This window comes from Perca flavescens, chromosome 3 (assembly GCF_004354835.1).
Source record: "Perca flavescens isolate YP-PL-M2 chromosome 3, PFLA_1.0, whole genome shotgun sequence".
Taxonomy (NCBI): Eukaryota; Metazoa; Chordata; class Actinopteri; order Perciformes; family Percidae; genus Perca; species Perca flavescens.
Window position 1 is genome coordinate 41,083,960 of NC_041333.1, and position 27,105 is coordinate 41,111,064.

Genomic DNA, 27,105 nt, shown 5'->3' on the forward strand with positions numbered 1-27,105 from the left:
CATTAATGAAAAACTAAATTACATTGACCAAAAGCCCACTTAATAAGAGAAACCTTAATATTAATGTTTAACCAGATACTATAATGTTGATTTAAAGAGGAACTATAGCATTTTCAGGTTAATACTTGAATTTTGTGCTTGTACTAAAACATTTTTTAAACAACAGTTTACATGCTTTAATGTTCAAAAAACACTTTCTTTCTCATACTGCCCATGGCTGCTCTACCTGGATTCACCCTGTGAATGAGATGCTCTTTAGGAGTGTCTGTCTCTTGAAGCCCCCCTCTCCAAAAAGCCCAGTTTCCTCTGATCGGCCAGCGTGTTTCCGCAACTCTAAGTCTCAGCGGCCTCCACTGTTGTTGCATTCCAGAGCCTGACAGCAACGGAGCATATAGCAGGACTTTGTACCATGAAAAATCACCAATAAAGGCTTCTTAACCAAATACCACACAACGGGACATGTTCCAGCAGTAAAATGACCCGAAATTAGGGAGAACATTAGCTGCTAAGATTACAGCGATCTCCAGTTAGTATGCAGCTACTTAAAGGGGTGATAGAATGATTATATAGAGTATTTCACACTGTTCCTTATGGTCTCCTAATGGGGTATGTAACATTGTTTGGGCCGAAAATGTCCTGGTTGATATTTTATTGGCCCTTATGCATCCCTGTGTTTTGGTCCTATTTGAAACAAGAGCTTTTCTTCCAAATATGGTATGGTCATGAATATTTAGATGAGCTGCGCGCTGATTGGTTGAGCGAATCCGCATACACACACATTAGAGACGCGTGCTGATTGGTTGAGAGAATACCCAATACACACACATTAGAGAAACGACAGAATCTCATATTCCAAACACTGCAATGTTTCATTACCAAATTCACTTCTGAGACTTTTTTATGCGAGAAATCAACTATATAAAGCTCAAAGAGGGGCCGTTTTACAAAAATTGATGGCTAATTGCAAATTTGGTAAGACGTGTCGGACTATAGGAGGTCCAAACAGTCTGACGAGAAAGCGACAGCCTGCTGGGCACCATACCCAGGGTAAAGTCACCCTTTGTGGATACTGCACTACGGGGCTCCGCGGACAGCTGCCGGCATAACTATAATATATTTACAGTTTGAATTTCGTCACGACACTTATATCACAGCTACCCCAAGGTCTTACAAAGCTAACAAAAGCTAACAGTCCGATTTGAATTTAAGGCATTTTTATGAAGGTGAGGGGTCTTGTTAGGAGGAGCAGCTAGCTAGCTATGTGTCCCATTGAATACAATGGGAAAATATCGCAGCTAACTAGCTACACTTTCGGCATAACTATAGTATATTTACAGTTTGAATTTCGTCACGCCACTTATATAACATCTACTTCAATGTCTTATAAAGCTAACTCTTCTGTCCGATTTCAAATTAAGGCATTTTTGTGAACGCCGAGGGTCTTGTTAGGAGAAGCAGCTAGCTAGCTATGTGTCCTATTGAATACAATGGGAAACGATTGCGGCTAGCTAGCTACACTTTCGGCATAACTATAGTATATTTACAATTTCGTCACGGCATTTATATTACAGGTTCCCCAAGGTCTTACAAAGCTTAGCTATCACTTGTCCGATTTTGGATTTAATGCATTTTTGTGAATGTCAGAGGTCTCGTTAGGAGGAGGCTAGCTAGCTCTCATTGATGGACTCCAGTTTACCGCGGGCTCTATCAATGAGACCCCAATCGTTTGTTTAAATAACTCAACTCACATATCTATTATAAGACTAACTGGAACCTGCGGTAAGAGATTGCGGGCGTAACAAGCTCGCTGACCGCGCTCTAAGTCACGCACCGCCCAATTAGCAGGAAGAGGGGAGGGAGAACAGCGAGCTGCAGGCCCTGGAGCTCTGTCAGGGCAGCGGCGTGTGGTAGTCCAGTCACCCAGGAAACGGTGAGTTTGCGCGGGTATGGAGAACTGCGGGCTGCCGGGCGTGACGGAGCTCAATCGAGCTCACAGCAGGCCGGGGTCTATGACGGAGGACAGGCAGAGCGGCGATGTAGCAACCCAGGCAGCACCAGCCGCTGAACTCCGACACACAGTTGGACAGAATTTGCAATTAGCCATCCATTTTCGTAAAGCGGCCCATATTTGAGCTTTACATAGGTGATTTCTTGCATAAAAAAGTGAATTTTGTAATGGAATAGCAGAGATCTGCACGACCTAGATTCAGAAGACTACCTGATCTCAGGTCAGTTGTGTAGCCTATGTAAATGTTGGGGCGTGACCGTTCTCTTAATACATCCATGGGCTGACAAAGGTCTTGGGATGCTTATATAAGCTTCCAGCTTTGTTGCGATTTGCCCGTTTTCAGTTTCAAAATATGAGATTTTCATAGTAAAGGGGTGTCAATGGGATTTTGAGCTTTTCTGTATGTCCTATTTACCCACCACACTGTCGTTATTCAACTATGACTATGTAAAATCGGTTTTGCATTCTATCACCCCTTTAATGGAATTTAGTGGAACGAAGCAGCACTTTCTACCGTCAACAATCACAGATAAAGGCTTCTGAACCAAACACTACCCAATCGGACATGCTTCAGCAGGAATGCGAAACCCGAAATTGGGGAGAATTTAACAACATTGGCAGCCCCGATGACATTGGGCCCCATTCACCAAACACAGTTTTCACGAAGATTCTGGCATTCACAAATGTTTTCTTATTTGGGATTTGTTCTTAGGTAAGAACAAATTACGCACACTCAAGAGCACTCTTACGCACAATTTAGAGCTGACATGCGCAAAACAAGTAGCTATACCGTTTTTGTCCGTTCAAATTTAAAATGTAACATTTCTCTCCATTTTGTAACTAATTAGTTTCATTATTTTACACATAATTATAAGTTTGCTTGTTTAAATAAATACACACTACTGCTCATCTGTAAAGTACTTTGAACTAACATTGTGTATGAATTGTGCTAGGCCTATATAAATACACTCACCTAGGATTATTAGGAACACCATACTAATACCGCGTTTGACCCCCTTTCACCTTCTGAACTGCCTTAATTCTTTGTGGCATTGATTCAACAAGGAGCTGGAAGCATTCTTTAGAAATGTTGGCCCATATTGATAGGATAGCATCCCCCCCACCATTACACCACCACTACCAGCCTGCCCAGTGGTAACAAGGCATGACTGATCCATGTTCTCATTCAGTTTACGCCAAATTCTGACTCTACCATCTGAATGGCTCAACAGAAATCGAGACTCATCAGACCAGGCGAAAGAAATGTCAGTCTTCAACTGTCAAATTTTGGTGAGCTCGTGCAAATTGTAGCCTCATTTTCCTATTTTTAGTAGAGATGAGTGGTACCCGGTGGGGTCTTCTGCTGGTGTAGCCCATCCGCCTCAAGGTTGTGCGTGTTGTGGCTTAACAAATGCTTTGCTGCAGACCTCGGTTGTAGCAAGTGGTTGAGTCAAAGTTGATCTTCTATCAGCTGGAATCAGGCGGCCCATTCTCCTCTGACCTCTAGCATTTCTGCCCACAGGACTGCAGCATACTGGATGTTTTTCCTTTTTCAGACCATTCTTTGTAAACCCTAGAAATGGTTGTGGGTGAGAATCCCAGTAACTGAGCAGATTGTGAAATACTCAGACCAGCCTGACGGGCACAAACAACCATGCCACGCTCAAAGTTGCTTAGATCACCTTTCTTTCCCATTCTGACATTCAGTTTGGAGTTGAGGAGTTGAGGAGTCTTGACCAGGACCACGCCCCTAAATGCATTGAAGCGGCTGCCGTGTGATTGGTTGATTAGATAATTGTATTAACGAGACATTTAACAGGTTGTCCTAATAATCCTTCAGGTGAGTGTAAACTTTGCCTTCAATTCACATCAATTATGTTAACGGGGAATCCTGCCATCTGCCATCGGCTCTGGTCCGCTGCACGTCAGCTGGGGTTCTGGAAGGCTGGTCTACTGAGGCTTGGGGTGCTGGACAACGGCAAAGTCTCTGGGTCGCCAAACAATGGCAAAGACTCTGGGAGGCCAGTATGCGACGACACTGAGAGGCCGGTATGTGAAGACTCTGGGAGAACATCCAGTCTGCTGCATGGCAACGAGGGTTCTGGAAGGCTGGTCCGCTGAGGCTTGGGGCCGCAGCACAGTACGAGAACCAGGCAGCTGGCCAGCGAAGGCTCTGGGGTGAGGATAGGTTGAGGCCAGGCATGGCGTCGGGAGCCATGTTGTCCCTTACCCTTTCTACACCTCTACAGGTCCCAGGGAATATGGCCAGGCGGGTACCCTCAAAGGTCTGCTGGTCGTCGGGGGTACTCACTGACCACCTTGCAGTATGGCATTCTGACAAGAGTTCAGGGGAAGCAGGCAGACCAGGTCATAAACAGAAAACCTGTAGCCAAGATGCTGGCAGGCCGAGAAACAGGCAGGCTGGTGGGTGCTAGCTGGCATTGACGTAGGCCAGGGATCTGATGAGGAGCTGGTATTTGACTGTGAGAAGAGATTGAGGAGCTACAAGGCCTGAATGAACACAATCCATTAGCAGGTGGAGGAGCTGGAGTGAAAATGAAGCGCATAGCCCAGTTAGGAACAGAGTCCTTTAACCAGGGTTTTACTGACACCTTCTCATGAGCTACTGACAAAATTGCCTCCTTCTGGCAATCACTGCTAGCCCTCCTCCACATGTCTTTAAGCTCCACCAGGTCACACACTAGGTCATAAAGTCCATCAGAAATATCTGCTCTCTCAGTCTCTGCTGGGTCCATGATGGTTGGGTTATTCTGTCAGAGGTGTGGCTTGGACCCAAGTACAGAGATGCGAGACGAGGCAGCAGTTAGAAATAAAAATGTATTGAGAATACAAAGAGACTTACAAAGATGTAAGTTGAGCAGGTGAGTAATCCAGAAAAAAGCAGGAACACGGAAGGAACAGGGAACCAATCCAGGAACACAAAAATACAAAAGAAGACAGGCCGGCGCATTGCACAAAAGACTGACGAATGAAAATAACCCAACAACAGACACAGAAAGCACAGAGACTAAATACACAAGTACATGAGGGTTAACAAGGGGCAGGTGACACAAGGGCTGGTGGACAGGTGAAAGACATCAGGGCGGAGCAGACAATCACAAAGGCGGGAAAACCAAAAGACAGGAAGTAAAACAAGACCACACATAAGAGAACAGAGAGACTACAAAATAAAACAGAAAACATGAAACCAACTAAACACAGAAACTTGAAATAGAGACGAGACGTGAAAACCGGAACCATTTAAAGAATACAAAGTAGGCACCATTATCGGATAAAACCCAAACAATACCCAACCCTAGTCGTAGTCAACAATAAATGTGTATCCAAATACAATACATATATTTTCTATGGGCTCTTATGGTAAACATAAGAGATCAAAAAAAGTCGTCACGGAAACAATAATAGTACATGTGACAGGGTCTGGGAAGACATTGTTTTACAGAACTGCATAAAAATGAAGTGCAATACAGTCACAATAAACTTTCCTGAAACTTCAAAATCACATTTGACAGGACTCTAGCCCCATGGATTGGGGTGGGGGAGGGGCACCAGGGGGAGCCATATTTCAGGTGGGGCGGTTGCCACCCAGGTCCCCCGGTATTGGGTAAGGGCCTCTGTTAATTTTACAGCCAAAAATCTCCAAAAGGCTGGCAATGATTGCTCCTCTGTTGCTTATACCTGATACACGGAGAAGTAAATGTCACGTTGATATAAGGTGGTATCGGGTGTGGTAGTGTCGGAGTAATTTTATGATTACAGCATGATATCATGCGCAGGGCATCAGACCGATACCCGATACTGGCATTGGTATCGGTGCTGAAACTCAACTTGCCATTCAACAGAGCCTTTTCTTTGTCCATTTCCATATCCATGTCTGCTAGCCATCCACAATGTCACTGCTGCATGGCTTCCTAAAACCTCAAACTACAGAATGCCCCGAGGCCCAAATCACAGATTGTGCGTGCGTTAAATTACACATAAGAAAATTACACTCAGCTCCATCAGGGGACCCCAAACTCCTTTTGCATTTAAAAGATCATAATATTTTCTGGCCTTTACACTTATAGTGGAAACACTGGATGTTCATAGATCACACCTGTTGACTGACATTTGTCACACAATTTTCTGTTAAACAGAGTTTTTGTTTATTCAAAATATGACAGAGTGTAAAGTGTTGTACAGATTATAGTCAGCCTTAGATGCTTAGACACCAATGCATGAAATAATAGGTTCTAGGTTGAAAAAGTACCAAAATGACACGTTTAGCAATTTTGGGTCAACATTTTTATTATTGTTAAATTGTTGAATTTCATCTGTTGTAAAGAACAACAACGTAGCATCATCGTCTGCTGCTCTGCTGTCTAAATATCGGCATCATCCATTAAAAAGCCCATAACGGTTGATTACTAACAGTCGTTGACAGCTTGTGAGCTGATTTCTTACCTAATATTATTCAATTAAACATCCATTGTTGAAAATATGAATGTGTGACGTGTTCATCAGGAGGGGCGAGGCCTCAGCTTTGTCGCTGTGTACCTGTCTGTGTGCAGTTTTTAGGCGTATAAGAGCTGCTGCTCACTGACTCTGTTCTCCAGCAGCTCGGCAGAGTTTCAGCTGCTCGTTTGTCTCTGGTGTTGATGTGTCTGATCGCTTATTGTTTCTTAACTTGTCCTGTTGATGATGTTACATTTATTCAGGGGTCCAAAGTGAAAGATGAGTCCAATCTGCAGTAGGTAATGTCGTTAACTGAAGTCAGTGTCGGCCTTCATGCATTAACACCATTAATCTCCTTTTGTCTTGTATCATGTCAACTTCACTGTGACTCAGTTTTTATGCTTCTGATTGGTTCACAGAGTGAAATGTTGAAGCACATTTGGTGTCTTTCCTTGTGGTTTGTTCAGCTGAACTGTTTAATTGTTTAATTTAATGAAAACTGTGTCTGAGGGTTTAGTCTGTTTCTCTAAAGCTTTGATCAAACTGATGACTCATGTTTCCTGATCAGTAGTTTTTCATCTTAACCCCACTGATGTTTATTATTTATTGTAACTATTGAACATGTTACAATAGTTTCCTTCCTTTGTTTAAATGAGCAGATGATTGTTTGATGAGTTTTCATCTGTTGATTTGATACTTTTCTGTTTCTCACTCATACATCCAGCTGAAAGTTGTTATACTAAGAAATGTGCAGAGAATGAGTCACTTTAAGGCTTGAAATCAACTGGAACTGATCCTCACAAGAGTCTGAGTTCATTTATATCTGAGTTCATCTGATGAAGAAAAAGCTCAATCATGTTTGTGTTTGTCAGCTGATTTTAAATGAACATTTTTAAACAAACAGCATCAGAAAGAATTAATAACTGAGATTACATTGTTGTCTACTAAATGTCTGTTTTTCATTTTGAACCCCACTGATGTTTTAAACAGTCAGTTTTCTTTACAGATGTGGAGAGACTCAGATTGAATGAACTATTGAACATATTACAATAGTTTCCTTCCTTTGTTTAAATGAGCAGAAATCTTCTGTTTTGTTCTGCTGAGCTGATTCTAGTTTGATGAGTTTTCATCTGTTGACTTGATGCTTTTCTGTTTCCCACCAGAGAAACAACTGAATTTTAAATGAACATTTTTAAACAAACAGCATCAGAAAGAATTAATAACTCAAATTACATTGTTGTCTGCTGAACCAATGTGTTGCAGTGCTGATGTTCTACTTGTTCAGTCATTTCTGATTCCAGCTCTACACTGTGAGGATTTGCTGCTCTTCTGTTTTCATGTCAATACAAACTGAACCTGTTTGTGTCTCTGAACTGTTTACAGAATCACTATGAACTAAAGATGGACATTTTTGGTGCTGCTTCAGACATTGTATTCGGTTTTGGAACCTAAAATATGTTTGAAATTTTAAATTGTACAGTTTTAGTAGGGCTGGCTTATAATTCTCAGACTAAAGTCCATTTTTGTTTAAGTAATCTGATATCTATTACTAACATCTTGGAATAGATCTTTTAATATATGCATTTTCACCATGGAAATACAAGTAAATAATACTTTAAACTTTTGGGGGGTGTCAGTTCTTAATGTAAACATTAACTTGGTGCATTATAAAAATATCTGAGGGCTGCTTGCTTAAACAGTTTACAGTTCTGTGAGAATCTCTTTTATGTCCAAAATATATTATAAGTATAATTATCCAACTAAAGTCCATCTTTGTTTAAGTGATCCAATATCTATTACTAACATCTTGAAATAGATCTTTTAATATTTGCAGAGAATCTCTTTTATGTCCAAGATAAACTGGTATTGTACCTGAAATATCAGAAATGTATCGAATCAGGAACTTGTGAATAAGAGTGAATCGATTGGGGAAATCATTGGTGCTATCCAGCCAGTTTTGTGAGTTGTGATGGAGAATAACTCTGAGGTGGTGTTTGTGCTTCAGGGTCTGAATGACTCTCTGACAAACCGTCAGATGTACTTCGCCGTCGCCCTGATGTCGTACCTCTTCACCATTTTCGTCAACCTGACGCTCATCGTCACCGTCTGCCTGGAGAGAACGCTCCATGAGCCGATCTACATCTTCCTGTGCAACCTGTGTTTTAACGGTATCTGCGGAGCGTCGAGTTTCTACCCAAAGCTGCTTCACGGCCTTTTGTCAGACTCTAACGTCATCACGTATGCCGGCTGTTTGACTCAGATGTTTGTGGTTTACTATTACATTTTCTGTGAGTTCACCAGTCTGACCATCATGGCGTACGACCGCTACTTGGCCATCTGTAAGCCGCTGCAGTACCCGATGCTGATGCCGGTGCAGAGGGTGGCGCTGCTGCTGCTGCTCACCTGGTGCTTCTCACTGCTGGAGACGATTATCGGCGTCATACTGACCACCAGATTGCCGCTGTGTAGGCGCCACATCAACAGGCTCTTCTGCACCAACTGGGAGGTGGTGAAGCTGTCGTGCTCTGACACAACCGGTAACAACATCTACGGCTTTGTGCTACTTTTTACACACACTTCGCAAACCGGACTCATCCTGGTGTCCTACTACCACCTGGTCGGAGCCTCGCTCAGGTTGGCGTCCAACCGCAGGAAGTTCATACAGACATGTGTGCCGCACCTCACCACGCTGCTTATCTTCGTCAGCTCGCAGGTGTTTGATTCCGTCTACTCTCGCTATGGCGGCGGCACGCTACAGGCGCTGCAGAACCTGCTGGCCGCAGAGTTGCTGGTGGTACCGCCCCTCATCAACCCCATCATCTACGGCATCAACCTGCATCAGATCAGGTCCAGGATCATCCTCAACTTCTCCTACAAACCAAGGATCTAACACCCACATTAATGAAAAACTAAATTACATTGACCAAAAGCCAACTTAATAAGAGAAACCTTAATATTGATGTTTAACCAGATACTATAATGTTGATTTAAAGAGGAACTATAGCATTTTCAGGTTAATACTTGTATTTTGTGCTTGTACTAAAACATTTTTTAAACAGTTTACATGCTTTAATGATCAAAAAACACTTTCTTTCTCATACTGCCCATGGCTGCTCTACCAGGATTCACCCTGTGAATGAGATGCTCTTTAGGAGTGTCTGTCTCTTGAAGCCCCCCTCTCCAAAAAGCCCAGTTTCCTCTGATCGGCCAGCGTGTTTCCGCAACTGTAAGTCTCAGCGGCCTCCACTGTTGTTGCATTCCAGAGCCTGACAGCAACGGAGCATATAGCAGGACTCTGTACCATGAAAAATCACCAATAAAGGCTTCTTAACCAAATACCACACAACGGGACATGTTCCAGCAGTAAAGTGACCCGAAATTAGGGAGAACATTAGCTGCTAAGATTACAGCGATCTCCAGTTAGTATGCAGCTACTTAAAGGGGTGATATATTTCACACTGTTCCTTATGGTCTCCTAATGGGGTATGGAACATTGTTTGGGCCGAAAATGTCCTGGTTGATATTTTATTGACCCTTATGCATCCCTGTGTTTTGGCCCTATTTGTAACAAGAGCTTTTCTTCCAAATATGGTATGGTCATGAATATTTAGATGAGCTGCGCGCTGATTAGTTGAGCGAATCCCCATACACACACCTTAGTGACGAGCGCTGATTGGTTGAGCGAATCCCCATACACACACATTAGTGAAAAATCCCCAATAAAGGCTTCTTAACCAAATACCACACAACCGGACATGTTCCATCAGTAAAGTGACCCAAAATTGGGGAGAAATTACCAACATTGGCCGCTAAGATTACAGCGATCCAGTTAGTATGCAGATATTTAATGTTTAGCAGTATGCTTACGTTAGATTCTAGTGGAACGAAGCAGCACTTTATACTGTCAAAAATCACAGATGAAGGCTTCTGAACCAAACACTACCCAATCGGACATGTTTCAGGAAGAATGCGCGACCCGAAATTGGGGAGAATTTAACAACATTGGCAGCCCAGATTACATTGTTTACTGCCAATAGCATGTAGCTACTATAATTAGCAGTGGACGCTAATAAAATATAGTGTGTGAGGGTGTGTGGTAAGTGGGCAGAAGAGAGATAGAGAAAGAGGAAGCAGACTGTTGTAGATGCAACCGGAGCAGAGTTAGTGGTTATGCATGTTATAACGTCGGCCCTGGAGGTAACGAGTCTCCCTTGGTTTTCTGATCACGGTCGGAAACAAAGCGAACAGGAAAGGTTAACACATTGAACATTTTAACAGCTTATTAACGTGCGCTTGTTGCCCCGTATGCGCTGATGCCTCATCTGTTGACATTACTGAATGCCTTCCTACAGTTGCTTAATAAAAAAGGGCTTTCCACACAAATAAACGTAGCCTACATCTGTCATTAGTATGAGAGGAAAAAAGATGAGATTTTAACTGTGTCAGGCTCAGGTCGGGCTCGGACATAAATTTCTTAATGCCTGTCGGGCTCGGGCCGACGTCGGACACGGCTCTTTCGGACGCGGGCCAGGCTCGGACAGAAAAATTCGGCCCGATCCGGAATCTAGTGTGATGGTTGGGGCCGGCTGGCTGTGAGTTTTTGTTTTGTTTACTATTTTTCTATTTGTTTTTTCCCACTGTCAGTTCTCTGTTGGCCCTGCCTTGCGTCTGTTGTTTTTTCCCTCTCTCCTCCCACTACTGATGCCACTACTGCTGCCAGCTGATTGAGCGCACCTGGTTTTCATTCCACCATCACTTTCTCCCACTGCTCGCACCTGCTTCCGATCTACAATCAAGATCAGTATTTCAACCCCAGCTCGACAGACCATCTTCGCTTGATTGTTGCTCCAGTCACCCTGGTGAACACTCACGCAAGCTTTTCCTCGAGACCCTTGTACATCACCGTCTTCACCCCCTCCCCCCGACCCCCTCCGCTTCCCCACCACAAGATCCTTCGCTGTGGCCTTCCAGGGAGCGTTGCTCGGTCAGCATGACTCGGCCATTTCCTTCGCTCCCTGGCCGAGGAGGTCCGGCTTCTGATTCGTCAGCCCCCTCCCATCGGTTCCTCCAGTGACTCCACTCTGTCCGCTTCCCCTTCTCACTCCTCAGCGACTAATCCGGCTCCGCTCGCTCCCCTCGAATCTCCGGTTCCTTCCCCTGACAAATTCTCCGGCGTGTTGGGAATATGCGAGGGGTTCCTTGTGCAGTGTACCCTGGTATTCAGGAGGCAGCCAGTAACCTACAGCTCGGACGAGGCCAGGGTGTGTTTCATCGCCGGTTTGCTCCCCGACTGGGCCCTCTCTTGGTTCACCTCAGTGAGTATTTGTGGAGGAGATGAGGAGTGTTTGATCGTCCTGTGCAGGGGGCCGAGACCAATTCCCGGCTCATGTCTCTCCGTCAGGGGGATCGCAGTGTCTCGGAGTATTCGGTTGATTTACGCATCTTGTCCGCTAGGTCGAGCTGGAACAGTCCGGCTCTCACGGTTGCGCATTCCTGGCGGGGCTCAGTGAGTGCATAAAGGATCTTTTGGCTGCCAGGGACAAACTGGAGAGCCTCAATAGTCTGATTGACAATGCCATTGATTTAGACAATCGCCTCCAGGAACGGGAGAGGGAGCACGCCCCTCATGGCTCTTCCTCTGCCTAATCTTGCCCTCCGCCATCTCGGGTCTCTGCTCCCTCGCCTTCCCCGCCGTCCCCTGAACCCATGCAGTTAGGTTGTGCCCACTTGTCCCCAGAGGAACGTGTGTATTTACCGCGGTAAACCCGGTCATTACGTCTCCTCCTGCCCCCGTTCGCCCAAAAAAGCTCTGGTGGGCCGAACTTCTCCCAACCCTGCTGGAGGTCTCCCTGTCATGGCAGGATATAACACTTCCTCTGGGGGCATTAGTAGACTCCGGTGCCAGACACTGCTAAACAGCTCGCCATTCCGTTCATCCCCCTGGACATGCCCCTTCACGCCATCAGTCTCAACAGCCAGTCACTCACCACGTCACCCACTGCACTCCTCCGCTCCAGCTCCTCACCTCCGGTAACCACCAAGCGTCACTGTCATTTCACCTAATGTCTTACCCATTGTCCTCGGACTCACCTGGCTTATCCACCACAATCCCAACGTGGACAAGGCGTGGGGTAAGATCAGGAATTGGAGCACAGCCTGTCTTTAGTAAAGACCAGGCTTTGGGAAAAGGCCGCTGCAGCCTTTTAAATGAAAAAGCCTCCTTAAATCTCGGTTCACCTTTGTCCCCATTCTCACCAACCCCGACACCTCCCTTCAGTTTGTGGTTGAGGTGGATCCCTCGGACGTGGGGCCACCCTGTCCCAACGCTCCCCTTCTGATCAGAAACTCCACCCCTGTGTCTTCTTCTCTCGCCGCCTAACCCCCACAGAGCAAAACTACAGCGTGGGAGACCGGAAGCTGCTAGCCGTCAAACTGGCCCTCGAGGAGTGGAGGCACTGGTTGGAAGGCTCCGAACAGCCCTTCCTGGTATGGACTGACCATAAGAACCTCTCCTACATTCACACAGCCCAGAGACTCAACTCCCGCCAGGCTAGGTGGGCCCTGTTCTTCAACTGGTTCAATTTCACCCTATCCTATCGCCCTGGATCCCGCAATACCAAGCCTGATGCCCTGTCTGGTCTCCACTCCCCCGACGACCCGGTTGACCAGCTAGACACCATCCTTCCCCGTTCCTGCATCGTCACCTGCCTGGTCTGGGAAGTGGAATCCGCCGTGCCCAGTCCACAGACCCCGGCCCTGGTACCGGCCCGTCCAATCGCCTCTACGTCCCGCCGAGTGTCTGCTCTCAGATCCTTCAGTGGGCGCACGCCTCCAGATTTAGCCGTCACCCAGGTACAGCCAGAACCCTGTTCCTGCTGTGCCAATGGTTCTGGTGGCCCACCGCTGAAAAGGACTGCCGGGACTTTGTGGCAGCTTGTAAGGTGTGCACCCGCGCCAAGCCTTCCCATCAGCCGCCCGCCGGTCTGCTCTGTCCCTCCCGGTCCCCAGTCGGCCCTTGTCCCACATCGCCCTTGGACTTTGTCACCAGCCTGCCCAATTCCCAAGGCAACACAGTCATACTTACCGTGGTGGACCAATTCTCCAAATCAGGAACCAAGCAGTTAGGCATGAGGAGTCACAAGGAGATTTCAAAAAAGGTGTTTTTATTTTACCCACAAAATCATTACAACAAATAAAGATAAAGTTTGTGCCCTTAAGAGGTCAAACAAACAATCTAAACTTAAGCTTTGAACATAACAAACTCAAAAATACAACTGACCTCCAATACAAGAAACAAAGGGGACTTATATACTGGCCGATTGGACCAGGTTTGACACCCAGGGGGAGACTAACAATAACACTAATACGTAAACTACAACTACAACTAAACACTTACTCCACAAGAAATGTAATCTTAATTAACGGTAACTGAATAAATGTACTAAATACAATACAAATCAAAATTCAAATATCTTGAGGAAAAATAAAGCTAACTCCCCCCCCTGACATAACAAGTAGTGGTAGAGTACAATTTGGCCAACACCCCTATAAAGCTGCTGTTGTTCCAGATGCCACCCCTTTGTCCCAGCAGCCTGCATGCCTCATTCCAGGGTGTGGAATCCGCAACACTGGTAAGCTCAAAGAAAACAGTTATATTAGAAAACCAATCCAAAACTAATAAAGTATATATGTAAACCAAATCCAGTGTCCTGTAAGTTATTTAAAACTAAATAAATGTTTACAACAAAATGTATACTGTGTCTGAAAAGATATAAACCAATCTTAAGGAAAAAACAGCATGATATCATGCGCAGGGCATCAGACTGATACCCGATACTGGCATTGGTATCGGTGCTGAAACTCAACTTGCCATTCAACAGAGCCTTTTCTTTGTCCATTTCCATATCCATTTCTGCTAGCCATCCACAATGTCACTGCTGCATGGCTTCCTAAAACCTCAAACTACAGAGTGCCCCGAGGCCCAAATCACAGATTGTGCGTGCGTTAAATTACACATAAAAAAATTACACTCAGCTCCATCAGGGGACCCCAAACTCCTTGTTGGAGCTATTCATTGTTTTGTTATTGTCAGAGCCTAGAGACGCCATTGCTCCTTTGTGTGAAATGTTTGTTGCTGAGAAATTGGATTAATAAACCTCACAGAAATGCCATCTCTGCCTGGACAATGAACGTTTTTATCTCTGCGTAAGATTCACTCCTTCGGTGCCTCAGTGGCTTTTGGACTTTGGAGTTTTTAGTTTGTTTTGTTCAGTCTGAGGACAATTCGCCACTAAACAAGTAAAAAACCTTGCCCTTGAAGTGGATTTTTGTTGATGGACTTTGTGGAAGTTTTGGATCTCTCACGAGGAACAGACACAACTATTGGAGTATGTGGAAAGATGCGTCGGTGCACGGAGAATCAGCGGCCTACGGACAACGCTTAAAGCCACGCAACAGCATCGGTATGTGAAAAGATTAACTCAGGATGCTGTATTGGAAAGCAGCTTTACTATTGGAGTACTTGAGTCATTGTTTCACTGCATATTGATGAATATTGGGACTTTTAAAGAAAGGAAAGTTGTACTTTGGATGACGCGCAGCCAGATTGCGCAATACTTCACCGGAGCCACATGCATTAATAAAGCTCCGACGTGGAGACATGTCATGAAACAAAAAATGTTTCCCTGTGTTTTATGAAATATTGCAAATAAAGTAATAACATTATAGGAGCCTTGAAGGTCCAAGTTAAGGAGATAATGTCCGACACTGCATCAAAGGCAATGAGCGAAACAGCGTCTGCACGCTCTGAAAAGTGGAGCGTCAAGCTTACAGTGAAAGGCTTGGCATTTTATGTGAAAATGTGTCAAGAAAAGAGGTCTTTAAAATGCAAACAAGCCAAGAGGTACATGAAGCAAGTGCATGATTTGATGGAATTCCCTGACAATGTAAAATGTGTGCAATCTCAGCTGGTTAAATTCATCAAATGTCATGAGGAAGCTAATGACATGCATGAATCCATATTAAATCTGAATTTACCAGAGGATGAAGTTGAAAAACAAAAGAAATATTTTCATGAAAAAAGAGCCATGTTTTATGACTTCCTTGAAGAGGTAAAGAGTTGGTGTGCTGATGCTGGCCATCCATATGTGGAATTAAAGGACAATGATGTTGAACCTTCTGATAACAGGACAGTGCTTCAAACATTTCATATGTGACAGAAATTCATTCCAGGCCACACTCTCAATTATCCAGATTATCATCCACCTCATCTGCAAGAATTAAAACGGAAGCTAACAAGGCAGCACTTGAGGAGCACATGGCTGCATTAAAAAGAAACATTCATTGGAAGCCAAAGAGGAGGAACTAAGAAGGGAAAAGGAAAAGTTGGCTCTGGAAACAAAACTGTCTGTTTTTGATGGTGACCCTCTTGAGTTTCAATCGTTTATTAGAGCTTTTGAAAATGGTGTGGAAGGAAAAACCAGCAACTTTAGTGACTGCTTGCACTATCTGGAGCAGTACACTAGGGGTCAGCCAAGAGACCTTGTAAAGAGTTGTCAGCATTTACCCTCTACTGAAGTCTCTACACTGGCTTCCAGGGCCTCAAAGAATTGATTTCAAAATACTTTTACTGGTTTATAAATCACTAAACGGTTTAGAGCCAAAATACATTTCTGATCTGCTACTACACTATGACCCACCCAGACCTCTCAGGTGGTCTGGGACAGGTCTGCTACACTATGACCCACCCAGACCTCTCAGGTGGTCTGGGACAGGTCTGCTACACTATGACCCACCCAGACCTCTCAGGTCATCTGGGACAGGTCAGCTTGTTGTCCCCAGAGTCAGAACTAAACGGGGGGAAGCAGCATTCAGTTTTTATGCTCCACATATCTGCAACAAACTCCCAGGAACCTGTAGGTCCGCTGCAACTCTCAGTTCTTTTAAATCTAAGCTAAAGACCTATCTTTTTGATGTTGCTTTTCTTTAAATAATCTATTTTATTAACTTTAATTTCTTATACTGCACTGTAACTTTTATTCTTATACTGCACTATCAATTTTATTCTTGTCTTTTAATGTTTTTAATTTGTTTATTATTGTTTTTTAATTGTTTTCTAACTGCTCTTTAATGTTTTATGTAAAGCACTTTGAATTACCCTGTTGCTGAAATGTGCTATATAAATAAAGCTGCTTTGCCTTGCCTTGCCTTGCAATCATTTTCTCTTTTTCTTCAAGGTTGCTCCAACTTAACACAGCAAATCAGCTACATGGATGAGTTGAACATGCCATCTAACCTCAGAAATATTGTAATGAAATTGCCTTATAAGTTAAGGGGAAAATGGAGAAATGATGCATGTGATTTACAGGAGCGAATTGGATGCAGAGCTATGTTTGTTGACCTTGTGACCTTTGTGGAAAAACAAGTTAAAATTGCCTCTGACCCACTCTTTGGAAATATTCAGGATTCAAAATCTACCATCTACGCTAAAGCTTCTGATGCTAGTCGACCTCAGCAAAGGAGAAAGGGGAGCACCTTTGCCACCAGTGTCACTGCAGTGAAAGAGGGAAATAAAAGATCAAGTTTTCGTCTTCTGAAAGCAACCTTGGATGCTGTTTATTTTGTCACTCACTGGATAAATGCTCACGCTTCAAGGTAAAAATGCAACCTGACAAGATAAGTTTCATAAAGGAAAATGGAATTTGTTTTGGTTGCTTAAAGCCTGGTCACATAAGCAAAGACTGTAGGAGTCGTTTGGATTGTAGTGTGTGTCACCGGAAGCATCCATCAGTCCTTCATATTGAAGAAAAGGATACAAGTACGTCCTTTAAAAGGAGCCAAAGGTGTGAGCCCTCCACTAAGAGATTTACCTGGACTGTCACAGACATGTGGTCATATAGGGGCCGGTGATGAGGATAATGCTGTTTTCTCCATTGTTGCAGTTCAGGTTAAAGGCCAGAAGAGTAATAAAGTTGTGCATACATACGCACTCTTGGATCCAGGGAGTTCAGGTACATTCTGTACTGTCAGTTTGGCAAAGAGACTGGGCTTGGGAGGCAAACCAGCCAACATTGTATTGAGAACAATGGGTCAAAAGAAGATTGTGAGTACCACAGTACTGACTGGTTTGGAAATTTCCGGCATGGATATGGATGATTTTATGGAGTTGTCGAACGTCCTAACTCAAAAGACTATGCCAGTTTCAAGGCTGAACATTCCACGGCATGAGGATGTTGCAAAATGGTCCTACCTGAGGAAGATAAAGCTTCATGATGTGGATGCAGATGTTGATTTGCTCATTGGAACTGATGCTGCAAAAGTGATGGAACCTTGGGAGGTGATTAACAGCCAAGGAGAAGGACCCTATGCAGTCAGAACAAGAGTTGGCTGGGTAATTAATGGACCACTGCGCAGTGGAGATAACAATGGAGTCAAGACTGGCAGCTCTGTTACAACCAATCGAATTTCTGTGGAACATCTGGAAGAGATGCTCATCAAACAATATAATCATGACTTCAATGAAAGAACATCTGCGGAGCAGTTGGAAATGTCGAGAGGACATCAAATTCATGCAAACCGTGAGTAGAACAACAGAACTGATAGATGGACATTACTTCATTGATTTACCTTTCAGAGCCAAAGACCATGTCCTGCCAAACAATCGTTGTGTTGCAAAGCAGAGGCTTCAAGGTTTGAAGAGGAAATTTGAAAGAAATGTCCAGTACAAGGATGAATACATCTCATTTCTCAGTGATATGTTGGCTCAAGGCTATGCTGAAATAGTACCCACTGATCAGTTGGAACAAGACGATGGAAAAGTGTGGTATATTCCCCATCACGGAGTACATCACTCCATCAAAGGAAAGTTAAGAGTTGTGTTTGACTGTGGAGCCACATATAAAGGAACCTCACTGAACTGCCAGCTTTTACCAGGCCCAGATCTCACCAACTCTCTTATTGTGGTCCTTATTTGATTTAGGAAAGAACCTGTTGCAGTTATGGCTGACCTTCAGAAATGGGTGACTAACAGACGTTCCGTGTTGATGTCAATTCCAAATGACATCCGAGCAACAGGGATGAAAGAGCTGGATTTGGACACGGACCAGCTTCCTATGGAAAGAGCACTTGGACGTAACTGGACGGAATCTGACAAATTTGGGTTCAGGGCTTTGTTGCAGGAACGACCTCAGACCAGGAGAGGTATTTTGTCAGTGGTGAGCTCACTGTATGATCCATTAGGATTTTTGGCCCCCTTTATCATGCCAGCCAAGTTAATGTTGCAGGAGCTCTGCAGGAGAAAGCTGAAGTGGGATGAACAAATTCCCCCTTTCTTCTCCAAACAATGGTCTGATTGGCTAAGTGACCTCCAAAGAATAAGTGGATTCAAGGTGGATCGTTGCATTAAACCCCAGACCTTCAGTACATCTGTAACAGCACAAATCCATCATTTTTCAGATGCCAGTCTAGTTGGTTATGGTACGGTGGCTTACCTGAGACTGGAAGATTGTAATAATGTGCATGTTTCATTTCTTGTGGGAAAAGCCAGAGTTACGCCTCTAAAGCCAATTACAATTCCTCTGCTGGAGCTGACAGCAGTGGTTCTCGCTGTTCGGATGGATCGAATGCTTCATAGGGAGATGCAGTGTCAGCTGGAGAAGTCAAGGTTTTGGACTGAGCACAACTGTCCTCAAGTACATCTGCAACAAAACTAAACGCTTCCATACTTTTGTTGCTAACAGAGTTTCTGTTATTAGAGAAGCAACAGATGTTGACCAGTGGAAGTATGTGGGCTCCAAGGTCAATCCTGCAGACGAAGCATCTCGTGGATTGAGATCCAAATAATTTCTTACACGTGGAAAATGGATAAAAGGCCCAGATTTCATCTATTTGCCAGAGAAGGAGTGGCCTGTATCTGATATGGATTTAATTGTGATTTCAGGTGATGACCCAGAGGTCAAAAGAGAAGCATCAGTGAATGCCATTGTCAAGAACTCAGAAGATCCCACAAATCATCTCATCTCAACTACTTCTCATCTTGGAGGAAACTTAAAACATCTGTTGCCTGGTTCCTCAAGCTTAAAGAAGTTGTTTTGCTTTTGAGAGTGACAAGAATACAGGAGATGAAGATTGCGTTGAACAAAAAATTCAGAGATTCAAAGCAACACTCAGAGTAAAATGCTTGACTTTGGAAAATTGTGATGAAGCGGAGAAGGCAATAATTTGTTTTATCCAGAAAGATAAGTTCAAGAGTGAAATTGCCTCATTAAACCATGGCTCAGGTAATGTCTCCAAGGACAGTCCACTGTACAAGCTTGATCCTATACGGGAGGATGGCATTCTCAGAGTTGGTGGTCGCTTGCAAAGGTCAGCATTACCAGCAGAAACCAAGCATCCTGTTATCCTTTCAAAAGACCTGCATGTTTCCCAGCTGATTTTACGTCATATCCATCAACAACTAGGACATGCTGGTAGAAACCAAATGTTGAACAGACTTCGACAGAGATATTGGATAATTAATGCCAACTCTGCCGCAAGGAAGACAATTACATAATGTATTGTGTGTAAACGTTACAGAGGAAAACTTGGAGAGCAAAAGATGGCGGACTTACCTGAGGAGAGAGTTATGCCAGACAAGGCTCCTTTCACAGATGTGGGAGTTGATTATTTTGGCCCCCTAGTGGTTAAAAGAGGCAGAAGCCTTCCAAAAAGGTATGGAGTGCTTTTCACCTGTTTGCCCAGTCGTGCAGTACACCTGGAAGTGGCACACTCTCTCGATACGGACTCCTGCATTAATGCTGTGCGGAGATTCATTTGTAGAAGAGGTCCTGTGTCAAGTTTAAGGTCTGACAATGGCACGAATTTTGTTGGAGCGAACAAGGAGTTAAAACAAAGCCTTGCTGCTTTGAATAATGTGAAAATTCAGGGTGCTTTGATTCAAGATGGAATTAAGTGGAGCTTTAACATGCCAGCAGCCTCACATCAAGGCGGAGTTTGGGAGCGCCTGATTCGCTCAGTGAGAAGCATACTTACCTCTGTTCTTGGACAGCAAGTTTTGGATGATGAAGATCTGCAGACGTTGTTTTGTGAGGTGGAGGCAATACTGAACGACAGACCCATCACAAAGGTTTCTGATGATCCAAATGACCTTGAGGCCCTCACGCCAAATCATATCATTCTGCTGAAAGGAAAACCCATTCTTCCACCAGGAATCTTTGCGAAGAGTGACTTGTACATAAAAAGAAGATGGAAGCAAGTACAGTACATTGCAGAGAGCTTTTGGAAAAGATGGACATTGGAGTACTTACTTGTGATGCAGGAAAGACAAAAATGGGCTCAGGCAAGAAGAAGCTTCTCTCCAGGTGATATTGTCATTATTGCTGACGCTACTGCTCCAAGAGGATCCTGGATCATGGGCCGAGTTCTGAGTACCAAGTCTGACTGCAAGGCATTGGTTCATTCTGTGTGCCTCCAAACGAAGACCAGAAATTGGATTAATGAACCTCACAGAAATGCCATCTCTGCCTGGACAATGAACGTTTTTATCTCTGCGTAAGATTCACTCCTTCGGTGCCTCAGTGGCTTTTGGACCTTGGAGTTTTTAGTTTGTTTTGTTCAGTCTGAGGACAATTCGCCACTACACTCCTTTTGCATTTAAAAGATCATATTTTCTGGCCTTTACACTTATAGTGGAAACACTGGATGTTCATAGATCACACCTGTTGACTGACATTTGTCACACAATTTTCTGTTAAACAGAGTTTTTGTTTATTCAAAATATGACAGAGTGTAAAGTGTTGTACAGATTGCAGTCAGCCTTAGACGCTTAGACACCAATGCATGAAATAATAGGTTCTAGGTTGAAAAAGTACCAAAATGACAAGTTTAGCAATTTTGTGTCAACATTTTTATTATTGTTAAATTGTTGAATTTCATCTGTTGTAAAGAACAACGTAGCATCATCGTCGGCTGCTCTGCTGTCTAAATATCAGCATCATCCATTGATAAAACCCATAACGGTTGATTACTAACAGTCGTTGACAGCTTGTGAGCTGATTTCTTACCTAATATTATTCAATTAAACATCCATTGTTGAAAATATGAATGCGTGACGTGTTCATCAGGAGGGGCGAGGCCTCAGCTTTGTTGCTGTGTACCTGTCTGTGTGCAGTTTTTAGGCGTATAAGAGCTGCTGCTCACTGACTCTGTTTTCCAGCAGCTCGGCAGAGTTTCAGCTGCTCGTTTGTCTCTGGTGTTGATGTGTCTGATCGCTTATTGTTTCTTAACTTGTCCTGTTGATGATGTTACATTTATTCAGGGGTCCAAAGTGAAAGACGACTCCAATCTGCAGTAGGTAATGTCGTTAACTGAAGTCAGTGTCGGCCTTCATGCATTAACAACTTTAATCTCCTTTTGTCTTGTATCATGTCAACTTCACTGTGACTCAGTTTTTATGCTTCTGATTAGTTCACAGAGTGAAATGTTGAAGCATATTTGATGTCTTTCCTTGTGGTTTGTTCAGCTGAACTGTTTAATTGTTTAATTTAATGAAAACTGTGTCTGAGGTTTTAGTCTGTTTCTCTAAAGCTTTGATCAAACTGATGACTCATGTTTCCTGATCAGTAGGTTTTCATCTTAACCCCACTGATGTTTTAAACAGTCTGTTTTCTTTACATATGGGGAGAGACTCAGATTTAATGAACTATTGAACATGTTACAATAGTTTCCTTCCTTTGTTTAAATGAGCAGATGATTGTTTGATGAGTTTTCATCTGTTGATTTGATACTTTTCTATTTCTCACTCATACATCCAGCTGAAAGTTGTTATACTAAGAAATGTGCAGAGAATGAGTCACTTTAAGGTTTGAAATCAACTGGAACTGATCCTCACAAGAGTCTGAGTTCATTTATATCTGAGTTCATCTGATGAAGAAAAAGCTCAATCATGTTTGTGTTTGTCAGCTGATTTTAAATGAACATTTTTAAACAAACAGCATCAGAAAGAATTAATAACTGAGATGACATTGTTGTCTACTAAATGTCTGTTTTTCATTTTGAACCCCACTGATGTTTTAAACAGTCAGTTTTCTTTACAGATGTGGAGAGACTCAGATTGAATGAACTATTGAACATGTTACAATAGTTTCCTTCCTTTGTTTAAATGAGCAGAAATCTTCTGTTTTGTTCTGCTGAGCTGATTCTAGTTTGATGAGTTTTCATCTGTTGACTTGATGCTTTTCTTTTTCCCACCAGAGAAACAACTGAATTTTAAATGAACATTTTTAAACAAACAGCATCAGAAAGAATTAATAACTCAAATTACATTGCTGTCTGCTGAACAACTGTGTTGCAGTGCTGATGTTCTACTTGTTCAGTCATTTCTGATTCCAGCTCTACACTGTGAGGATTTGCTGCTCTTCTGTTTTCATGTCAATACAAACTGAACCTGTTTGTGTCTCTGAACTGTTTAAATAATCACTATGAACTTAAGATGGACATTTTTGGTGCTGCTTCAGATATTGTATTCGGTTTTGGATCCTAAAATATGTTTGAAATTTGAAGGTGTACATTTATAGCAGGGCTGGCTTATATTAATCAATTAAAAAGTCCATCTTTGTTTAAGTGATCTGATATCTATTACTAACATCTTGGAATAAATCTTTCAATATTTGCCTTTTTCCCATTAAAAAATACTTTAAGCTTTTTTTTTGGGAGAGGCAGTTCTTAATGTAGATAATAATCTGGTGCATTATCCAAATATCTGAGGGTTGCTTCTTGCTTAATACAATTCACAGTTATGTGAGAATCTATTTTATGTCCAAGATAAACTGGTATTGTAACTGAAATTCCCCTATTATAATTTATACTGAAACAGAAATGTAATCAGGACCCTGTGAATAGGAATTCGGGAAATCATTAATGCCCAATTTTGTTTTGTTTTGTGATCAGCAGTTGTGATGGAGAATAACTCTGAGGTGGTGTTTGTGCTTCAGGGTCTGAATGACTCTCTGACAAACCGTCAGATGTACTTCGTCTTCGCCCTGATGTTGTACCTCTTCACCATCTTCGTCAACCTGACGCTCATCGTCACCGTCTGCCTGGAGAGAACGCTCCATGAGCCGATCTACATCTTCCTGTGCAACCTGTGTTTTAACGGTATCTGCGGAGCGTCGAGTTTCTACCCAAAGCTGCTTCACGGCCTTTTGTCAGACTCTAACGTCATCACGTATGCCGGCTGTTTGACTCAGATATTTGTGGTTTACTGTTACGTTTTCTGTGAGTTCACCAGTCTGACCGTCATGGCATACGACCGCTACTTGGCCATCTGTAAGCCGCTGCAGTACCCGATGCTGATGCCGGTGCAGAGGGTGGCGCTGCTGCTGCTGCTCACCTGGTGCTTCTCGCTGCTGGAGGCGATTATCGGCGTCATACTGACCACCAGATTGCCGCTGTGTAGGCGCCACATCAACAAGATCTTCTGCACCAACTGGGAGGTGGTGAAGCTGTCGTGCGCCAACACAAACGTCAACAGTATATACAGCTTGGTGCTAATTTTTTCGCACTCTTCGCAGACCGGACTCATCCTGGTGTCCTACATCTACCTGGTCCGAGCCTCGCTCAGGTTGGCGTCCAACCGGAAGAAGTTCGTACAGACGTGTGTGCCACACCTGGCCACACTGATCATCTTTGCAAGCTCACTGATGTTCGATTCCATCTACGCTCGATATGGTGGCGACAGCGGCACGCTACAGGTGGTGCAGAACCTGCTGGCCGCAGAGTTCCTGGTGGTCCCGCCCCTCATCAACCCAATCATCTACGGCATCAACTTGCATCAGATCAGGTCCAGGATCATCCTCAACTTCTCCCACAAACGAGAGATCCATAAAAAACATTAATGAAAAACTAAATTACATTGACCAATAGTCCACTTAATAAGAGAAACCTTAATATTAATGTTTAACCAGATACTATAATGTTGATTTAAAGGGGAACTACAGTATAGCCTTTTCAGCTTAATACTTGTATTTTGTGCTTGTACTAAAACACGTTTACATGCTTTAATGTTCAAAAAACACTTTCTTTCTCATACCGCCCATGGCTGCTCTACCTGGATTCACCCTCTGAATGAGACGCTATTTAGGAGCGCCTGTCTCTTTAGCCCCCCCTCTCAAAAAAGCCCAGTCTTCTCTGATCAGCCAGCGTTTTTCTGAAACTCTTAGTCTCAGCAGCCGCCGCTGTTGTTGCATTCCAGAGCCTGACTGCAACGAAGCATATAGCAGGACATGTACCATTTCTTTCTTCGAACTTAGCCCTGCACACAATATTTGAGGCTGGGAAGTTCGGTCTGGAATTTATCCGTTGTGGAGCAACTATGCTCGAACCAGAGCTGTTTGGACCAATCAAATTGTCAGGGTGGGCTTTATACGATGACGGACAGATGATCAACAGTAACGGAATCAACCAAGTCACCAAAGAGCGCTTGGGTTGAATTTGTTTAAAACAAAGACGGCTGCGGCTGGAGAATTGAGATGTGTAGATTTCTCCATCGTGTCTGTTATAGACAATTTCGACAGCAAATTCATTTTAAAAGAGGAACAGACAACCGCGATCAAGGCATTTGTCGATCAGAAAGATGTTTTTGCCATCCTTCCTAAGGGATTTGGCAAAAGTTGAATTTATCAGCTGGAACCATTCGGGGTGCCGTTTGTAAAGCGGCTCACGCTGAAAATAACAGCAACGTTTTGTCACATTTAGCTTCAAACAATGTTTAAAAAACTGGTATGAATTTTGAGGGTCACTTTTTTCCACATTTACAACAATATTTTTCAACTTAGAGATATTTTAAATTGTTAAATCCAAATATTAAATGTTACACCTAAATGTTAAATGTGTTACATCTAAATCTAAATGTTAAATCTAAATACTAATTCTAAATTTAAATGTTAAATCTAAATGTTTCGGGTGAAACTAAATATTTAACTAATAAGAAAATTAAAAATGCATATCGAAACATTTAGATTTAACATTTAACATTTAGCTTCAACATTTAGATTTAGATTTAACATTTAAATTTAGATTTACATTTACATTTAACATTTAGATGTAACATTTAAATTTAGATTTAACATTTACATTTAACAATTATATTTAAATTTGACATTTAGATTTAAATTTAACATTTAGATTTAACATTTAACATTTAGGTGGAACATTCAATATTTGGATTTAACTATTTAAAATATCTCTTAGTTGACAAATATTGTTGTAAATGTGCAAAAAAAGTGACCCTCAAAAATTCGTACCAGTTTTTTAAACACTGTTTGAAGCTAAATGTGACAACATGCTGCTGTTATTTTCATCGTGAGCCGCTTTACAAACGGCACCTCATAGCACCGATGATCACTAAGAAGATGGGGCACATCAAATGTCACATACTCCATTGCTCTGATTGGTTGTAGGTATATCCAATGAGTGCAGAGGCATTTTCTTTCCTGGTTCAGTTTTAACTCGCCCCATAATCACAGCCCAATGGAGCAATATCAGACTCATATTCTGACTAGAGTCTGAGTATGACGACGTCAGGCTATGATCCAGCAGTAAAGTGACCCGAAATTGGGGAGAAATTACCAACATTGGCCTCTGACATTACAGCGATCTCAGTTAGTATGCAGATACTTAATTTTTAGCAGTATGCTAACGTTAGATTGTAGTGGAACGATGCAGCACTTTCTACCGTCAAAAATCACAGATTTCAGGTTTCAGGTTTCTGAACCAAACACTACCAATCGGACGTTTCAGCAGGAATACGAGACACGAAATTGGGGATAATTTAACAACATTGGCAGCCCAGCTGAGATTGTTTACTGCCTATGGCCTGTAGCTCCTTTAGTTAGCAGTGGACACTGATAGAATACAGAGTAAAACATCACTGATAAAGGCTTTTAAACCAAATACTACATAACCGGTAATGTTTCAGGATTAATGTGACCCAGAACTGGGGAGAATTTAACAACACTAGCAGCCAAGATTTCATATTTTACTGCTGTTAGCATGTAGCAGTAGCTTAAAAAAAAAAACACTTCAGTCCTGCCTACCTGGAGCAGATGACCAATCATAGAAGACCGGCTTAGAGTTGCGCAACACTTAGCCGAGAGTAGAAAATCCTGTTGAAACAGCGTTCAGAGAAGTTGGTTATCTGAACATTTTAGCTGAAGAACTTGCCTGTTAACAGACAATACAAAATAAAAGAAATAGAGACAAAACAGGAAGTTATTTGTGGACATCTATGTAAATAAAAATAAAATAAAACAGTTTTAAACTTGACCTGCTGTCTGTTTGTGTTCAGGAAGTCAATATATATCATGTATACGGTATATCACTTATTTACTCTATAAAATATTAAGTTTTATGCTTCATAACAACATGGAACAACTTTTTTCATGACTCACTATATCAGATGAAAAAGTGAATACAATTACAAAATTGCTTAAAACATCTGCTCAGTTGTAGTCAACAATACTGTGGCTGTCAATCCATTAAAATATATAATTAATTAAGATTAATAGCTAGTGATGGCCAAATGAAGCTTCGTGAGGCATTTTCTTTATTTACTGAGCCTACTACATGACACTCTCGGTTCAAAGTAA

At 42.8% G+C, this 27,105-nt stretch overlaps 2 protein-coding genes across 2 annotated transcripts; both read left to right on the forward strand.

The window, feature by feature from the left end:
* Positions 1 to 8,432: 8,432 nt before the first annotated feature.
* Positions 8,433 to 9,353, forward strand: LOC114553009 (putative gustatory receptor clone PTE03). Its single transcript, XM_028574100.1, has one exon. The coding sequence runs from the start codon at positions 8,433 to 8,435 to the stop codon at positions 9,351 to 9,353; it is 921 nt and encodes a 306-aa protein (XP_028429901.1).
* An 8,665-nt stretch (positions 9,354 to 18,018) lies between these two features.
* Positions 18,019 to 24,354, forward strand: LOC114553010 (olfactory receptor 1D2-like). Its single transcript, XM_028574101.1, has 2 exons — positions 18,019 to 18,039; positions 23,411 to 24,354. Exon 2 carries the CDS (start codon positions 23,416 to 23,418, stop codon positions 24,352 to 24,354), a length of 939 nt encoding a protein of 312 aa, XP_028429902.1. The 5' UTR covers positions 18,019 to 18,039; positions 23,411 to 23,415.
* The last annotated feature ends 2,751 nt before the right edge of the window (positions 24,355 to 27,105 follow it).